The sequence below is a fragment of the Octopus bimaculoides genome, chromosome 15 (genome assembly GCF_046866305.1).
Source record: "Octopus bimaculoides isolate indiv1 chromosome 15, ASM4686630v1, whole genome shotgun sequence".
NCBI classification, from domain to species: domain Eukaryota; kingdom Metazoa; phylum Mollusca; class Cephalopoda; order Octopoda; family Octopodidae; genus Octopus; species Octopus bimaculoides.
Window position 1 is genome coordinate 53,182,437 of NC_142942.1, and position 19,494 is coordinate 53,201,930.

At 39.2% G+C, this 19,494-nt stretch overlaps 1 protein-coding gene across 2 annotated transcripts in view; it reads left to right on the forward strand.

Moving 5' to 3' along the window:
* The window catches only part of LOC149132532 (uncharacterized), a 182,220-nt gene that overhangs the window by 144,015 nt on the left and 18,711 nt on the right, over window positions 1-19,494 (forward strand). For both annotated transcript variants that reach the window (XM_089363875.1, XM_089363876.1), the window contains exon 3: window positions 17,010-17,146. In XM_089363875.1, the coding sequence (XP_089220001.1) occupies window positions 17,010-17,146 (137 nt within the window). The remainder of the gene's footprint in view (window positions 1-17,009; window positions 17,147-19,494) is intronic.

Genomic DNA, 19,494 nt, shown 5'->3' on the forward strand with positions numbered 1-19,494 from the left:
CGCCCCTCTCTGCTTCAACTCCACTCAGTTTAAGGTCTTTGTCTTGCAAGTTATTTGGCTACCTCACTACTGCTGGTGTCGCGAAAAAATGCACCCTGTACACTGTAATGTCGTTGGCGTTAGGAAGGGCATCCAATTGTAAAATCATACCAAAACGTGCACTGGAGCTCAACGCCGTCCTCCGACTCGTTAGGGCTTCTCAAACCATCCAACACATGCCAGCATGGAAGACGGACGTGTTAAATGATGATAAAGCTAATATATATAGGCGCAGGCGTGGCTGTGTGGTAAGAAGCTTGCTTCCCAACCACATGGTCCCGAGTTTAGTCCCACTGCGTGGAATCTCGGGCAAGCGTCTACTATAACCTCGGGCCGATCAAAGCCTTGTGAGTGGATTTGGTTGACAGAAACTGAAAGAAGCCCCATCACCGTTTGACAACCGATGCTGGTGTGTTTACGTCCTCGTAACTTAGCGGTTCAGCAAAAGAGGCCAATAGAATATGTACTAGGCTTAACACAAGTCCTGGGTTCGATTTGTTCGACTAAATCCCTAAAAGACCGGGATCTTTTTTAAAACGGGGGCCACATTTTTCATTAACGAAACACTTGAAACTTGGATCACTGGTAGAATGTGTCATATAAAACATCTTTTTCTCTTAGTCTTCTTAAAAAAAAAAGAAATCCATAAATTATTCCATGTTAAAGTTGTCGTATTTCTGTAATTTCAACCAATCACTGACGTCCATTCAGCCGATATACATTAAGTGCCGACTACATAAACAAACGATTCTGAAACAATTAACCCTAACTCTAACCCTAACCCTAGGGTTAGAGTTAGGGTTAGAGCTAGGGTTAGGGTTAGGGTTAAAGCAAATTTAAAATGAAAAAAAGCAAATAAAACGAAGAATCGTTTGTTTATGTAGTCGGCACTTAATGTATATCGGCTGAATGGACGTCAGTGATTGGTTGAAATTATCGAAATAAGACAATTTTTTACATGAAATAAATTCGAATACAAAAATATTTTTCTGTTCTATAACACAAAATAGATAAGTATACGAAGTTTGAAAGTCTTTCGGTACCAAAAGCACTACGTAAAACATTAATGAAAAATGTGGCCCCCGTTTTAAAAAAGATCCAAAGACCGTGCTCATGCATGGCTGCAGTCAAATGACTGAAGCAAAAGAATATATACACGTATTTAGAAAACAGGCGAGGGTTCACAACAGGAAGAACATCCGGCCGTAAAATCCTGTCTCTGATAAAGATATGAAGAGAGGGTTGTGTTGGAAATTCCGAAAATATTACCGAATCCAGCATACACCTGACGAAAGTACCATAACCCAAACTTTGTGATTAAAACAAAGACGAAAGCACTAATCTAAATACACAGGTGTATTTCTATTTTATAAATGCCGATATAAATAAAGGCTGGTTGGTCTGTTGGTTTTTCAAGTCACCCTTTCACCGTAGAGAGAAAGCGTAATAGGGAGGTACAGACTGTTAAGAGGTGCATGATGAGCGCACATAGTAGGCTTGACGGCAGGCAATGAGTAAAGGAACGCCCTCCCCTCCGCACACACACACACACCATTTTGTATAAAGTCAAAAAAGTTGGATAAAAGTTAAATTACAATAATTATGTTTGTCACATGGCAAAAGTATACTTCGAAGTTACTTGTCAAAATGACCGGTAACTACAGTATTGACAACTCTCCATCTCGAAAGTCGTGGGTGTATATATATATGTATATGAATGTGTATATTTGTTTATGCGTACACATATGTGTGTGTCTTCGTGCGAATGCTCGTGTAGTCTGTGTGCTGCTGTGTATATATGCATGTATGTGTATATAATTATTGAATGGCACTTCTACATACAAGATATATTCACACACAAACACACGCTCATGTACATACACATGCGTTATATATATATATATATAGGCGCACGTGTGTGTTTGTTTGTACCCTGTAACAAGTCCATTAATTTTATTTATGCAGTTTATATAAAACATTGTTTATAGAGAGGTATGGATACGCTTAACGAAAACTATATAAAACATGTGTGTATTTATATCAATATATAAAGATCAAAGGATTGATAATTAATTGTGTGTGTATGTATGTTTAAGATAAGCGGAAACGATAAAAGATGAAAGTTTCCGGATGTTGCAGAGGCGGTTTGGGTATGCTTTTTGGTACAATGGTACATAATTGTTTGAGGTCGTATTAATACTTTGTTTCCGAAAAAGAAAAAAAAAGTGGGTAAATTTTATAAACGAAGGGCAAAAATGGGATTACGTAAAAAGCGTTAAAGTTATTAACAAATTAGTACTGACACTTCCTCTGGCCGTTCTATATTTATACGCGTACATTAGCCCTTCCGCATACATAAATTGATTGTTATATAATGTGTGTCTGTGCATTTGTATATGGAATAATGAGCGTAAATGCCTATGTGGAACTGTGACTATATTTGTGTACGTATGTGTGCGTGCCAGTACATACGCACACATAAGCACAATTAAATATTGTTTGTATGCATAAAGCAAGCGCACACATACACTCGCGCGCGCACGTGTCTGCAATCATACACCGGAAGTCGTTGTTGATATCGATTTCTTTTTGAAAGATAAGGAATAACTATTTCTTGAAGACTTAATTTCTTTAATTAACATTTCTTGCAGGAACTATTCTTGTGATCAATATCGGTCGTTTGTGCGTTTGCCTCTCTATTCGCTCTTGAATAAGTATGTAGGTGTTTGCGCGTAAAGTTCCCGCTTGATGATCGCTCTGGCGTGAAACTGAAGTCGCGAGAAAAGAATTTAGTCGAACGTTTATGTTTACAGATGAAGAAAAAGTAGTCAATACATTGTTTGGATATTTTATTAGAAACTGAACCTTCTTGAACTGTTATTCTGGATTTCACTTTGTCGGTCAGTCAAATATGTGTTATGGTTGGGTAATGCTCTCTCATCGCCCAAAATAGAAAAGGACAAAAACATGATGCTATTTGAAAATACCCGACTAACACGTACACAAAAGAACCCTTCTCCTGTCGTCGATTTCTTCATATTTTTAGAATTGCAAGTGACCTTTATAATATGGCCATTTTTTTTTTTTTTTTTGAATTGAAAGAAAAAGAATACGCACACATCATTAATTAATGATTCTTTCTGGAATAGGCACACAGCCTGAAATTTCGTGAGAGGTGGTTAGTTGATTAAATTGACCTCATGACTCAATGGGTTCTTATTTTATCGACTCTGAAAGGAGAAAAGACAAAGTCGATCGCGGCGGAATTTGAATTCAGGACCTAAAGACAAACGAAATGTTGCGAAGTATTTTGTCCGGCGTGCTAACTAACGGTTCTACCAGTAATAATGATTTCTGCTATCGGCACAAGGCCTGAAATTTTTGGGGAGAGGGTAAGTCGATTACATCGACCCCAGCGCTCGACTGGTACCTAATTTATCGACCCCGAAAGGATGAAAGGCAAAGTCGACCTCGGCGGAATTTGAACGCAGGATGTGTTCAGCCACTTGCATATTCGTTTTACGAGCAGACTGTTCCGTTGATGGAATCAATAGGGACTCGTTGTCGTAACCGACGGAGTACCAGTTTTTTTTTTTTTAAATGTTATTTTCATCTATGACTTTAGGTGGAGCTACTTTCTTGATCTGATTAATTACAAGCTGATTTTTTTTTTTAATGTAAATAAGCTGTTGAAATGTGGCGTAAACGACCGGAAGCACTTGAGTCAGAGGTCAATCGAGTGGTAGATGATGGAGTGCAATGATTATGGAGATGCACTTAGCCTAGTAAGAATTCATTGTGCAGTCAGTTCTTGTATAACCACTAAAAGTACTGTAGACGATTTGCATCAATAGATAAAGTATTGGCCCCCTAAAAAAAAATCCTTTAAATCATATAAATTAACCTTTACCGTAATACGTTTACTGTAAATCTTTTCTTGTCTCAGTATTCATGGCTGGAAAACTGCTGTTCTGATGACGTCTAGTGGGGGTAGAAACAAAATACCTACGGTTGTCCTCTTCTCATTTGGAATTTAGCGTTGAGTTTGTAAACTCGCAAAACAGCACTTTGGCATGTGATCGTTCTACATTGGACTCGTATCTCTGCGAGTTTATGTGGTGCCGCTGTTATGAAAAACAAGGCTTGTTTCAAAAGTTAAAGCTGTGTATATCTCAATTGCATTAATTTCATAACATTCCGTTACATTGCTTTATTTCATCATTGTTTTCTTTCATTGACGGTCCATGTGTTTTTGATTCACTTCGGCATTTTTCAGGTCGAAAATACTATTTCATTTTCTTTGAATTAATTTTTTTTCTTTTACGGTTCCCTTTGATTGCGTTTTCAAGTCTAGTTTGTTGCCATGGCAACTATGGCTGGAAAGTTTCGACTTCCGCTTGTGAGGACATGGACTCATTTCATTGGCCAAAAATATATAACTTTAGGTGTTTCTATCTTGTTAATCATAACTTTTTCGGAAAAACTAATGCGATATTCTTCACCATCAAGCAAAACTACATCTATGTGGAATATCTGAAAGCAATCCATTGAGACTTGAAAAATCTTCAAGTGGTTGGAAGAAAACGAAAAAAGCCCCCCCCCCCTTCATTTCATTTTTTAATGTTTTTTAATTTTTTATCTCTGTGTCTTTGAATTTAAATGTTATAGTTTAAAATGTGATCTGTAGTTAATTGACTGTAGAATTTGAGCAATTTTATCACTTTCAACTTCACCTCAAGTGTTGTTTGCTAAATTGCGAATCGCTCTGTGTGGTTGCTATTTTCGAAAGTGGGACAAGGAACATTGCTAGTAAAAACCATGCTATGGCGAAACGAGTTGTTATCCAGTCAATGATCAAAATATTATAGACTTGGCAATATTGAAATTTAGTTCTCCTTCATTTAATATAGCTCGCTGATAGTTGCTATTTAGCTGTTGCTTTTATTTGGATTAGATTGGAGAGAGCGATAGTCTATGATATATAGATGCAGGAAAGAAAATGGAGAGTTGAGATAATAGTAATTATTTATTATTAAAAAATTGGTAATCTTTACTTCTTACAGCCGTTTCCATTAGTGCAACCATCCCTTTACGAGGTTAACTTATCCTCTAGGCATCATTCATATTATATATATATATATATATATATATATATATATATATCCATCTGTGTATGTGTATGCATGCATGCTGCTTGCCGTTGTGTGTTCTGAAGAATCACAGTGGAGAGAAATAGAGAAGGGTGTGAGGGCCTTGCCATTCAGTAGCTCAGCTAGCTTGAAGTAACGTACATACGCACGGGAGGCACGTTCAGTAGCGAACAATCCTACCAGTGTTTGCTAGAGACTAGATAAAAGTAGCAACTAGTGTTTTAGACTAAAAGTAGGACATAGGATGAATGTGTGGAGCGAACGAGAAGATAAAGAAGCAGTAAATCTATCCCTGTGTCTACTAAATAAATATATATCTTAGCTTTTCTGCTATGTATTTTTATTATTATAACAGCATCAAAAGAAGTCAGCCAGTCAGTTTGTATGTGGTGTGTATGTATGTCTCGCTTTTCGCCCTATCTCAGTCCCCTCTCTTTGTCTGTCATTCAGTTAAACTTTATTTCGCTCAGTTTCGAATTTTCACACATTCCTCTAGCACGTTTCTAGATGTTCCTTATTTGTACTTCCCTCACTAAATCATCTCAACCGAGGTCTCTTTTCCACCATTTACAATTTAACCAATTTATTTATCTACCTATCTCCATTACGTATTTATTTTTTGAAAAACAAAAAAAAAAAAAACTTTTTATCTGTCTTCCTTTCTTAGCTATTAATACTTTCGGTTCTGTTCTGAGTTCGAATCTGATACACCTTTTTATCTTTTACTTGTTTCTGTCAATAGTGGTAGTAGGGGTGGGGGAGAGTTGGTAGAAGGTATGACAAAAGTCTTGCGCTATTTAATTACATGCTGGAGCATCGCTTTAAAGGGTTTTAATCGAACGAATAGACCCCAGAACTATTTTTTTAAAAACCTGTACTTATTCTATCGGTCTCTTGTCGAGCCGCTAGTCACATACATCCTTCTACACAGTTTTCACCTACCAAATTCACTCACAGGGTGCTGGTCGGCTCGGGGCTATAACTAGAAAACACTTGCCGAAGGTGTCAAGCAGTGGGACTGAACTCAAAACCACGTGGTTGCAAGGTGAGCTTGCTAACTACACAGACATGTCTGCGCTCACGTTCTTATTATTATACATACACTTTCCTCTTCTCACTCGAGCTGATGTGAGTAGGAATGATAGGCAATTAAATAAGTGCTCTTAATACTCAGAATTCAAGCGGTCTTTCTGTTTAGATTCGTGCTTACCCAGAGAGAGGTCAAATTGCTAATTTTTATTGTTAGTAAGAGGAAATAGAGTAATAGACATAACGTCTGCAGTCTCTTCCAGTCTGGCAATGAACGACTGAAATATCTTATGTCCAACTTGAATATCTTCAGTGAGGGGACTGAATACTTAGAATATAAGCAGGGTCTTTTCTTTTGGGTCCAACTGAATGCAATTGTTTCTTGAAATTTTCTCCTGAAAACATCCTTTTTACATATGGACCCCTTGGATTTCTGGTGACCGGTAAATAAAACTCACAGTAATAAAATCACAATTTTGGCTTGGAAAAAAAATGTCACAAATTAATTTATGGTGGCTGGTAATAAAGTCACAGAAAAAAAATCACAATTTATGGGTCCTGGACAAAACCGCTGTGACTTTTTTTCACCTGGATTCGGATTTCTATCTTACTTGGATGGGCCATCTTAGCCATTTTGATGTTTAAAAAGAATCCTATTATATTTTCAAAATTAAATATTAGGAGTTGTATAAAATAAATTGTTAAACTGTTTTGTGTGTTGTAGAAACATAACCAGTTTATTGTACATAAATATTAACTACAAAATCTTACGTGAACCCTGGTTGCAAACCACTGCTATATGGGGACTAAGGGCACACAAGCAGCTGATGGTGGTGGTGGTGATGTACCCAGATCTACCAGACTAATAAATTTGTCGTTGTTGTAGTTGTCATCTTCATCTCTAAAGCTGGAAGAAATCCCAATCCACTGGACATTTTGATGTGCTATTCTGCTAGATCATTGCCTTTAATCATCATCATCATCATCATTTAATGTCCGTTGTCCATTCTGGCATGGGTTGGATGGTTTGACCAGTCTGGCATGCCGGAAGACTGCACCAGGCTCCAGTCTGATTTAGCATGGTTTTCTACAGCTGGATATTTTCCTAATGCCAACCACTCCGAGAGTGTAATGGATGCTTTTACGTGCCACCGGCATGGGTGCCATTTGCGTAACACTGGGGTGCTTTTACGTGTCACCGGCATGGGTGCCAATTTGCGTGACTTTTGGCTGCTGTTTTTATGATACAATGACTGTGGTTTTCTCATAGGCAAATTGCTAACGCTAAAAGTAGTAACTGTTAAGAACTGCAGTTTGCCAATAGTTGACATCTGAGAGTCATACTGTTTAGAAGTGGTAGTCGTGACTGGGGTGGGTGGAGGTCAGGGTTTTTAACGTTTTTTTATAGAACCTGCAAGTGTATCAGGGTAAGGTTTTTGAGTAGATAGAGTTATGTACTTGGCATGTTTTTACATAAGAGCAAAGAAAACAATGAAAAGTGAATCAATGACGCCCCCACCCATCCAATGCCACCACTACCACCACAACCTCTATAAACCAGATTAGCTCTGATTAGCCAGAGACTGTGTTGTGTCATTGTGAATAGTTAAGTATGATCACGCTAGAATTGGTTGACCACTGGTGTGAAGGTGCATGGCCTAGTGGTTAGGTATGTTGCAATCGCGTTCATGAGATCGTGGTTTCACTTCCTCACTCAGCTATAAAAGGGTCACCCTGTGGATGGACTAACCTTCCGGTCAAGGGGGGAATGTTGGCCTGTTCGCTTAGCCAGTGGGATGACATCATTCGATAGCTAAAACAATACAAAGCGCATTGTGACCAGCAGTGTGTGACATCTTATAGTCTACTGGATCACGTGATTAATCCAAAACAATGTGAATAAAATAAGCATTTACATTTGACTAAGAAATCTGAATGCTGTGAAGAGTTAATGAGAAATGGAGAGGCATAAGAGGAAGGAGAAAGGTGGTAGTAGTAGTAGTAGTAGTAGTAGTAGTAGTAGTAGTAGTAGTAGTAGTAGTGGTGGTGGTGGTGGTGGTGGTGGTGGTGGTGGTGGTGGTGGTGGTAGTTGTTGTTGTTGGTGTTGTTTAACCCTAGGTTATCTCTCATTGGTATTTGGCTCACAGTCAAATGATCATGAGTTCGACACATTGTGTCTGTGAGTAAAGACACTTCACATTGCTCCAGTTCACTCAGCTGCTAAAATTGCTGGTAATGTGTGGTGGTCGTGGCAGTTGGTGTGGTGGTTTTCTTGTAGTATGTGTGGGGGGGGGGGTGCACGCATTGATGTAGAAGGGGGCGGTGTTGATGATGATGATGATGATATATGCAGCTTGTGATGGCGATGGTGTTGGTGGTTCTTTGTGTGTGTGTGTGTGCAGGAATGTGGAAGCTGGGGTGGATGGTGCTTGTGGTACGTGGCTTGTTATAGTGGTTGTGTGTAGTGGTGTGCTTGTTGCTCTCTTTGCCTCTGTGTGTGTGTGTGTGTGTGTGTGTGGCGATGGTGATAGATGTTGATTAATTTGCTTTTTTTTTCTTTGTTGTTGGAGTTCAGGGGGCGGCGGTGGTGGTGGTGGTGATGGTGCCGCATGGTTTGTGTTTGGTGACGTCACTTGTGGTAGTGGCGGTGATGCTGCTGCTGATGGTGTTGATAGTGGATGTTTATGTGTGATTGACTAATTGGTTTGTTGGCTGCCTGGTTGGCTGGCTGCTTGGTTCCTGAAGTTCCATTCATGAAATGATTAATAAGTATGCCACAGCGCTCCCCCTCCCCCCGGCTTCCCATTTCATCATTTTCTTCTTCTTCTTTTTGCTGTTGTTTCTGTAATTTTTCTCTTTCTTATCCAAGAAACAACCTGCGCATACTTCAATTAAAAATAAAATAATTATAAATATATAAAGTTAAAATATATATAAAAAAAAATTTAAAGATGAAAGAATTTTGTTTTGTTTTTCTTTTTAAATATCAAAGATAAAAAGTTGTAAAGAAAATTAAAAACAAAAGCAAAAAGTAGAATTAGTATAATAGGTTTGTGTGTGGTAGGGTCGGGAGTGGAGTTTGGTGGCAGAGGTTTCCAGGTTTTTTGTTTTTGATTGTTAAAATTTTGAAAGAAAAATGGAGAAATATATTCTTAAAGAATTTGAATATCAGCTGTGTGGTTGTATGTCTGGTGTATGTATGTGCTCATAACATGTTTATATATATATATATATATATATATATATATATATATATATATATATACTAGCAGAAATACCCGGCGTTGCCCGGGTTAAAGAGAATAATGAAATCTAAAAACGCCGTCTAGACTACGCATCATCTTTATATATAGAGATGTATATACACACACGCACCCAAACACACGTATATATATGTATATCAATATAAATATTTGAAAGTCAATGAAGTTTCGTAAAAGAAGGTGATCATGTACATACTTTCTTGCTGTTGTGATTATAATACCACATTGTAAACTATGTTCCTTGTTTTCCCTTGTGGAGCATATACAAATAGGTTTTGTGTTGCTGCCCACTCTTGAGCAGCCAACATACAGTTGTCCATGTGAGAAGCAGAGCTCTTCCAAGAGAAGACCAGCTACAGACAGTGTTTGACCCTGATATTTGTTTATGGACATGGCAAAAGTCACACGAAGGGGGAATTGTAGTCTTCTGAATGTAAAAGGAATGTCTGCTCCTGATGGAGTAAGAGGAATTCTTGGAATAAAGACGTCATCCCCTTTTGCACATCCAGAAAGAATGGTAGCCTCGATAATGTGTGACATCATTTTCTAAATAATGCTCATCTGTGATGTTCGGGTTAAAATTTCATCAACATCAAAAATATATGAATTTTCATGGGAGTTATGGCCGTTATGCAAAGAATATAATTTCCAAATTTCATAAAGATCCATTCAGTACTTTTGACGTAGTTTTGGATAAGAAAACAAATGACTAATGTGTGTGTTTGTGTGCATGTGTATGTGTGTGTGATGGGTGTATATATGTATAGATATCTGTATGCATGTATATATGTATATATGTGTACATATTACATGTACATCTATATATATATATATATATATATATATATATATATATATATATATATATACATCTACACATATGTATACATATACATCTTTCTCTCTTTCTCTCTCTCTTTCTCTCTTTCTCTCTCTCTCTCTGAAAGTATCTGTCATTACAGTATCGAAATGGTGTACATATACATGTATATGTATACATATACATCTCTCTCTCTCTTTCTGTCTCTCTCTTTCTCTCTCTGTGAAAATATCTGTCACTACAGTATCGAAATGTGATTGTTTCAGTTAGTGGAATAGTTTCATTTTTAAAGTGAAAGTATTTGACATGAGTGTTTTTGTTTCACTTTTGACACGTAATACTTAAATAGTGGAGGAGATATTATGTTGCCGTGTGCTTGAACTCTGCAAGAAGTTAATAATTTTTTTTGACTAAAACACAACTGGAACCCTAAGTAAGGCATGTGTAAAATTTGAATGAAATTGGTTGCGTAGTTCTCGAGTTTTAGGGATTCACACAGACAGACAGACACACATTCTCATTTATATATATATATATATATATATATATATATATATATAGTGTACATGTCTGTCTGTGTATATATGTATATAGTATGTCTGTGTATATATTACATGTCTGTGTGTTTTATGCATATTCATATATTACATATTTATATGTATATGTATATACACACACATATGTATATGTGTGTGTGTATATATATAATATATATATATATATATATATATATATATATATATATATATATATATATAACATGTCTGTGTTTGTATGTATATATATATTATATATCTGTGTTTTATATATGCATGTATATTCATACACACACACGTCTGTGTGCCCCCCGTCCCCTCACATAGATTGGTGCTCAGAAATTGGAACAGAGGTGAATGAAAAGAGGATTTATGAGCTGAGATAGAGAAAGAATGCAGGGCATATGTACGGGGCAAATAGAGAGGATGAAAAAAAGATAGATACACTGTATCATGTGACCAAATAGAAAGGCCAGATAACATCATGTGACTAACAGACAATTAGAAGATGTGTCTTTATTTTGTTTTGTCTTCTGCTGATGTTTTTATGGTATGTCATAGCTGTACTTTTATCTTGATGTTGCTTGTGTGTGTGTGTATCTTTTAAATTTGTTTATGGGAAACGTTTTGAATATGCAAGTAAAGCTCTTATTTTATTACACCGGACACAGTCATGCTATAAAAAGGGATAAACATCCCTCTGTACATCCATTAATGTTATATCGCCTGAAGAAATGAATCCATGAAGATCATCAGCCCATTGCCCACAGATATGACAGACTGCACTGTAATCATCTCAGGAATATGGGCTGATCCTTAGAGACACATGATTTGTGGAAATGCGTGTAGCAATGCATTAAATGTTTATAAATTCCATCTAAAAATTATTGTTATTATAATTTTTATTATATATATATATATATATATATATATATATATATCCCTCTCTCACATTTCCTGGCTTTCCCTCCTTCACTTTACTCTGTCCCTTTTCTTTTTTTCTTGTCCTTCCCTAATTCTTCTATCCCTCTGCCTCTACCTATCTCCTCTCCTTCCACGTGACCGGTGTTCGGCCAACCCTAACCTTTCTTTCTTGGTTCGACTACCATCAGTGCAACATCTATATTCCTTCCCATGCCTGTCATCTCTTATGTCCCTGCCGTCGATTCCTCCCTGGTATTGTTTTGCTAAGCATTTCGTCTGGCATGCTAACGATTCTGCCTGCTCGCTACCTTCACCATCGTCGTAGTTTAATGTCCGCTTTCCATACTGGCATGGGTTGGACAGTTTGACTGAGGACTGGCGAACCAGAAGGCTGCTCCAGGCTCGAATCTGATCTGGTAATATTTTTACAGCTGAATGCCCTTCCTAACACCAACCACTCCGAGAGTGCCACCAAGCACGAGATCCAGTCAAATGGTGCTTTTTACATTCCACCGGTACTCGGAGCCAGTCAAGCAGTACTAGCAATGACCATGCTCAAATGGTGCTTTTTACATGCCACCGGCACGGGACCAGTCAGGCAGCACTGGCAACAGCCATGCTCGAATGGTGCTCTTCACTTGGCAGCGGCCACGCTCGAATGGTGCTTTTTACATGCCACTGACATTGGAGCCAGTCAGGTGGCACTGACAACAGTCATGCTTGAATGGTTTTGTGTCACTAGCACAGGAGCCAGTCAGGTGGCACTGACAACAGTCATGCTTGAATGGTGCTTTTTACGTACCACTGGCATGGGACTAGTCTGGCAGCACTTGCAACGACCACATTCGTATGGTGCATTTTACCTGCCATTTTTGACCTTAGCAAATAATAATAATAATAATAATAATGATGGTCCTTTCTACTATAGGCACAAGTCCTGCAATTTTGGGGAAAGTGTTGAGTCAATTGCATCAAACCCCAGTGCTTGACTGGTACTTAATTCCTCTGACCTTAAAAAGATGATGGGCAAAGGGTACCTTGGTGAATTTGAACTCAGAACATAAAGCCAAGAGAAATGCCACAACGGTTTTGCTCGTCATGCTCATGATTCTGCCAGCTTACCACCTTAATAATGAATAATGACAATAATTAGGGTTAGGGTTAGGGTTAGGGTTAGGGTTAGGGTTAGGGTTTCTAATTTTGGCACAGGGGCCAGCGATTTTTGAGGGTAGGGGAAGTTTGACCCTAGTATTTAACTGGTACTTTATTTTATCAATCCTGAAAGAAAGAAAGGCAAAGGTGACATTGGCAACCACTACTACTACTACTACTATTTTCTACTAAAGGAACAATGCCTGAAATTGGGGTAAATTGGAGATGGTGGGGGTGGGGTGGTATTATAATAATAATAATAATAATAATAATAATAATAATCCTTTCTGCTATAAGCATAAGGCCTGAAATTTTGGGGGAAGAAGCCAGTCAATTAGATCGACCCCTGTACGCAACTGGTACTTAATTTATTGACCCCAAAAAGATGAAAGGCAAAGTCAACCTCAGCAGAATTTGAACTCAGAACATAAAGACAGCTGAAATACTGCTAAGCATTTTGCCTGGCACAGTAACTATTCTGCCAGCTCACCGCCTGAATAATAATAATAATAATAATAATAACTTCTCTTTAATCGCAATAAAATCAAATAAAATGAGATAACCAAAGAAAAAAAAAGAAAAAGAAAAGAAGAAGAATACAAATAAATGGGATCTGGAATTGGGCAAATGGTATTGGAATGTTTGCTGATGAAGCAGGATGAGTCAGCTGCAGTTTTTATTTTGGCAAGGTGGGAGTGGTAGTGTTGGTGGTGGTGGTGGGGGGTGGGGGTGAGCAGGAAGGGTTTCTTCCAAATTGAAATACTGTGGACAGACAGTGACTGATACATATAATGCTCCTGTTAGACAACGGAGGTTGTTAGTTGTTGTAATTGTTCTTGTTGCTTAATCCTAAGTCTACCTTGATCCAGCAGATCTGTTGTACGACCAACCTTTGATTTCTTTATTTATTTATTTCTTTCTTTATTTTCGAGGCTTTGTGTATCTAAGACTGCATTATTCAAAGTAGCTTCACTTTTTAAGATGGGAGGGTATCATACAAGGGTATTTTGGCTGCTATTTCTAGCAAGCCAAATAATCATGCAGAGGCTCCCACCCTGGCTTTATATTGGTGGTGGTGGTGGTGGTGTAGTTGTGGGTGTCAATTTCAAACATGTTGGACACACAGACAGAGAGAACATGATTTTGGTGGTGATGGCATTTGTGTGACTAGTTTCCTTCTTCCTCATCACAATGGTGGCGGTTGTTGTCTAGCCCCTCATCAGCCCTGGTTTAGCTAACTATATTGATTGAAGGACTTCCAACCACGACCATCCTGCCTTGAATCCAATCATAGTGTAATGTTGGGCTACATTCATCCAAAATGTAATTCCATTGCAATAAAGAACGAAAAAGAAAAGAATGCATGGGTGCATGGTTAAACAGCTTGCTTTGCAGCCATGTGTTTTTGGGTTCAGTCCCACCAAAGGGCACTTCAGGTGAGCATGTTCTTCTAATGCCCTGACCCAACCTGCGCCCTGTGAGTGAGTGAATTTGGTAGATGGAAACTGTGCGGAAGTCTGTTGTATGGATTCTTTTGCTTGTTTCAGTCATTTGACTGTAGCCTTACCGGAGCACCGCCTTAAAGGGTCTTTTTGGTTGAAGAAATCGACCCAAGGCATATTCTTTGTAAGCGTAGTACATATTCTATTAGTTTCTTTTGCCAAACTTCTAAGTTACAGAGACACAAGCACACCAAAGTTGGTTATCAAGCAATGAGTGGGGGGCATGGACACAAAGACACACACAAATTTACACACATATCTATATACGACGGGCTTCTTTCAGTTTCCATCTACCAAATCCAGTTACAAGACTTTCGTCAGCCTGAGGCTATAGTAGAAGACAGTGGGACTGAACCCAGAACCATGTGGTTGGGAAGCAAGCTTCTTACCACACAGCCACGATATTATATACATACAAACATATGCTAGCACTGGTGATGGTGCCACATAAAAAGCACCCAGTACCCTCTGTAAAGTGTTTGGCATCAGGAAAGGCATCCGGTCAGCTTTAGAAACCATACCAAACCAACGGAATCAGGTGTGTCTCTTGGCCTTGTCAGCTTCCGTCAAACCATCCGACCCATGCCAGCTTAGAAAACGGATATTAAATGATGATGATGATATGTGTGTGTGTCCTCCACCACTATTTGGCAACTGGTGTTGGGTTGTTTATGTTCCTGCAACTAAGCGATTTGGTAAAAGAATAAGTACTAAGCTTTAAAACAATAAGTCCTGGGCTTGATCCACTCTCGACTAAAAGTTCAAGGTGGTGCCCCAGCTTGGCCGTGGTCCAACAACTGAAACAAGTAAATGGTAAAATAAAAAGTGGTTGAGCATGATTTGAAGGATATTTGGCTGTTGTTTCTAGCAGGTTGATTGACCATGTGGATAAAAAACCAAAAAAAAAAGGGTGGGGTTGCGTAGAATGGTATGACTTCCTTAACTAACACTGGTTATTTGATTGGGGCAAGAACCCCCACTCCTTCACCCTGCACCCTACTCCCTCCATCACACCTTCACATTTCAATAGGAATCTCCAGCCTGCCCCTCCCCCATCATCACCGCCCCATCCTAGGTCATATTTCACCCCCCCCCCCCCCATCCACCCTACCCACCCACGTGCGATGATCATTCATCCATCCTCTATGCATCGCCCCCACCCCACCCCACCGCCAGTTACCATCTGCCCCCACCCCTCCTCCTCCCACTCCTGCATCGCCTCCACCACCTCCCACCGAAACCACAACAGCCTTGTTCCACACAGTAACCACATAGCACTCCCATCGCCCCATCCACCTCCCCCTCCACTCAGCCACTTTGCCATATTGCAACTCCCTGACCTCCCCCTCCTCCCCCGACACCTCCCCTCCACCGCCTCCTCCTCCTCCGACACCCTCCTCCTCCCACCCCCACTCTTCCATCATGTTGCTATCTCTGAATTGATGCTGCATCTGCAAAGGAATTTATATTTTGTCTCTGATGGAATTTATTGATGATGTCAATGTGTGTGTGTGTGTGTGTGTGAGTGTGAGTGGTGGAGGGGGTAGAGTAAGAGTAAGAGTAGGAGGGCGTTGTGAGTGTAAGTGGGGAGTGGGTGTCAGCTTGGCTGAAGGTTGGGGGCGGGGAAGGTATGGGAGGTGGAATTCTCGAATTCCAATCATGATGATGACAATGCTTGTTGCTGCTGCTGATGATGATGATGATGATGATGATGATGAAAGTTGTGAATGAGTAAATGGTAACTGGCGGGGTGGGAGGGTGGGGGTGACTGAGTGATGGTGGGAGGATATGATGTGAATGTCTGTGTGTTAGTGGATGATTGAGTTTTTGCCTTTTGAACGAGTGGATGATTGAATGAGTGAGAGATAAAAGGAGCAAGTGAATGAATAAAGCTAGCAAGAGGTAGGTTTGTGAATGAAGGAAAAATTGGAATGAATGAGTTAAGCTGATGCAGTGGGAGTAAGGTCATGAATGAGCAAATGTGGAATAATGGTTGGAATAAAAGAAAGAGCGAGGAAGAAGAATGAGTGGCTGTATGAAGAAGTTTTTTTGGAATGAAGGAATCTATTGCGAATGAATGAGATGGTTGGGAAGCAAATGAATAAATATATAATTGAAGAAAACAGAAAAAAATTAGCTGATTCAGTGAATGAAACTGAGTGAACCAGGGAACAAGAAAAGGTGTTAATGAAAGAATGAGTCAGTGAAAAGCAGGCAATAAATGAATGAATAAGCATAAAGAAGGAAATAAACGAACTGTGTAGAAGGAAATGATGGAGTAAAATTATGAATGAATGAGAGCAGGAGGATGGAAGGAGTGACAAAAAAGTTTTGTAATGTAACCAATTCACATATTTGGTATTTTGTTCTCTTTGTACCGACTGAAAAAGAAGATCTATGGATTGGTATGTATTGCAAGAAACAGTTAGGTTTCTTTCTCTAATGTTTTACATGGTCCAATCCACACAATTTCAGGCCTTATGCTTTTAGTAGAAAGGATTGTTGTTGCTGTTGTTGTTATCATTATTATTATTATTATTATTATTATTATTATTATTAATTATTTATTTATATAATTTTTTGTTTGTTTTCAGAGAAGACTTATTACGAAACTCCATCTATTGAAAGATGAAAATGGTTTAGGGATCCATATTGCTGGTGGGAAAGGCTCAAAGAAAGGTGATATTGGAATCTTTGTAGCTGGAATTACAGAAGGAGGCTCAGCCCACAAGTGAGTATATAGTATATAAAGCCATCTAATTGAAAACACAAGAAAACAAAAAGAAAATCCATGGGGTCCACGCAGAAGCAGTGAGAATCCAAACAACAGATACATTATTGTTTGGATTCTCACTGGTCTGTAACTGTGGAATACCCATTCCTTAGATTTTAATTTAATAAGCAGCAGGTGGTTCCATTCATTGAACACCTTGAGAAAGACATGGTACACCTCACCTGTCTCTGATTTATTCTACTCTGTTCTCACTCCCACTTTTCCATGCTTGCATGAGTCAGACGGAATTGGTTGAGGCAGATTTTTCTATGGCCGGAAGCTCTTGTTGCCAACCATCACTTGTTTCCAAGCAACGTATTTTCCCATGACTAACCGGACCTGTTTTTGTGGAAGATTGGAACTGACTAATACAGCTTTTGCTGCGACTTTACAACTTCTGTGTGATGTCAAGATGAAGAGACACACACACACACACACACACTTTCTTTCTCTCTCTCTCACACACACAATCTCCCTCACTCTCTCTTCCTCTCACACTCTCTTTCTCTCACTCTCTTTTCCTCTCTCTCTCTCATGCATACTCACACACACACACACACACACACACTCATACAATGGGCTTATTTCACTTTCCATCGACCAAATCTAATCTCAGTTTTTTTCGGCCCTGGACTATATTAGAAAACAATTGCCCAAAGTGTCATGCAGTGGGACTGAACCTGGAACCACGAGATTGGGAACTTCTAAGCCATGCAGCCATACCTAAACCCCTTGAAATGTTATTTTTAATCCCTACATTCATTGTCCATCTTTTTTTTTTGGCTCCTGGTCACTTTAGTTTTAAAAGATATTCTTGCTGTGTATAGATACTTTTTTCAATGTATTGTTGTTCTTTAGCATAATGGAGTTATTTGAGGGAAATTTTGTTGCTATATATTATAGCAAATCAAGTCAGTTGAAGACCCTCCCCTCCCCGACAAAGAATAAAACGGTAATCAATATAACAAGGGAATTAACTCTGTAGTTCAAATTGTTTCTGTAGCTCTTTTCGCTGTTAACTCGTTTTAACCTCTCTTTATTACTTTATTACCTCTCTTTTATACCTCTCTTTATTACCAGTAATATACTGCGATGATGAACTTGTCATTCATTCACTTAAGGGGAAAAAGAATTGGCCTGGTGAGGTGGATTATTACCCCTCCCCACCAAAAATCTGCAAATTTAAAAACTATTTTCATCCTTGTTGCTGTCACAACTACTACTAAATTCTGCACAAAGCCCCAAAATTGCAAGGGGGTAAAAGGTAAAGACCCCCTTCAGTCTGAGGCACAAGTCCAGGCAAGGTTGTTCGTGGAAGACCAGGAGTCACCTATACATACCAACCTCCCTTCTCTGTGCCAGCAATGTTATCCAAGAGAAAAGGGAAAGGTTGATACAGCTTGGCACCAGTGACGTTGCTATAGAAATGAGTTGTGATGTCATTGGTGTCAACTTCAATTTATGGTGAATATGGTAATCCCTCGCCATATTGTGGTTTACCTGTCGCACACTCAGTACATCACTGTTCTCCTCTCGCACACTCAGTACATTGCAGTTCACCTATCATGCTTCACCTCTCACGCACTCTACATCACAGTTCACCTGTTGTGCACTCTTCATCACAGTTCACCTGTTGTGCACTCTTCATCACAGTTCACCTGTTGTGCACTCTTCATCACAGTTCACCTGTTGTGCACTCTACATCACAGTTCACCTATCACACACTCAGTACATCACGGTTCACCTGCCACGCACTCAGTACATCATGGTTCACCTATCGTACACTCTACATCGCGGTTCACCTATCACATACTCTACATCACAGTTCACCTGTCGTGCACTCTACATTACGGTTTACCTATCACACACTCAGTACATCACAGTTCACCTATCACACACTCAGTACATCACAGTTCACCTATCGCACACTCAGTACATCACAGTTCACCTGTCACGCACTCTACATCGCGGTTCACCTGTCATGCACTCTAAATCGTGGTTTGCCTATCACACACTCAGTACATCATGGTTCACCTATCGCGGTTCACCTCTTGCGCACTCTACATCACAGTTCACCTATCACACACTCAGTACATCATGGTTCGCCTATCGCGGTTCACCTCTCGCGCACTCTACATCACAGTTCACCTATCACTTACTCAGTACATGGAATTTTGTGGGGAAGGACTAGTCAAGCACTCAATTGGGACTGAAACAAACGAAAGACAGTGACGATGTTTGCCTGTTTGCTTCATATGTTTATACTGTATCCTACATTGGTTTGTATGCTGGAAAATATGGTTACA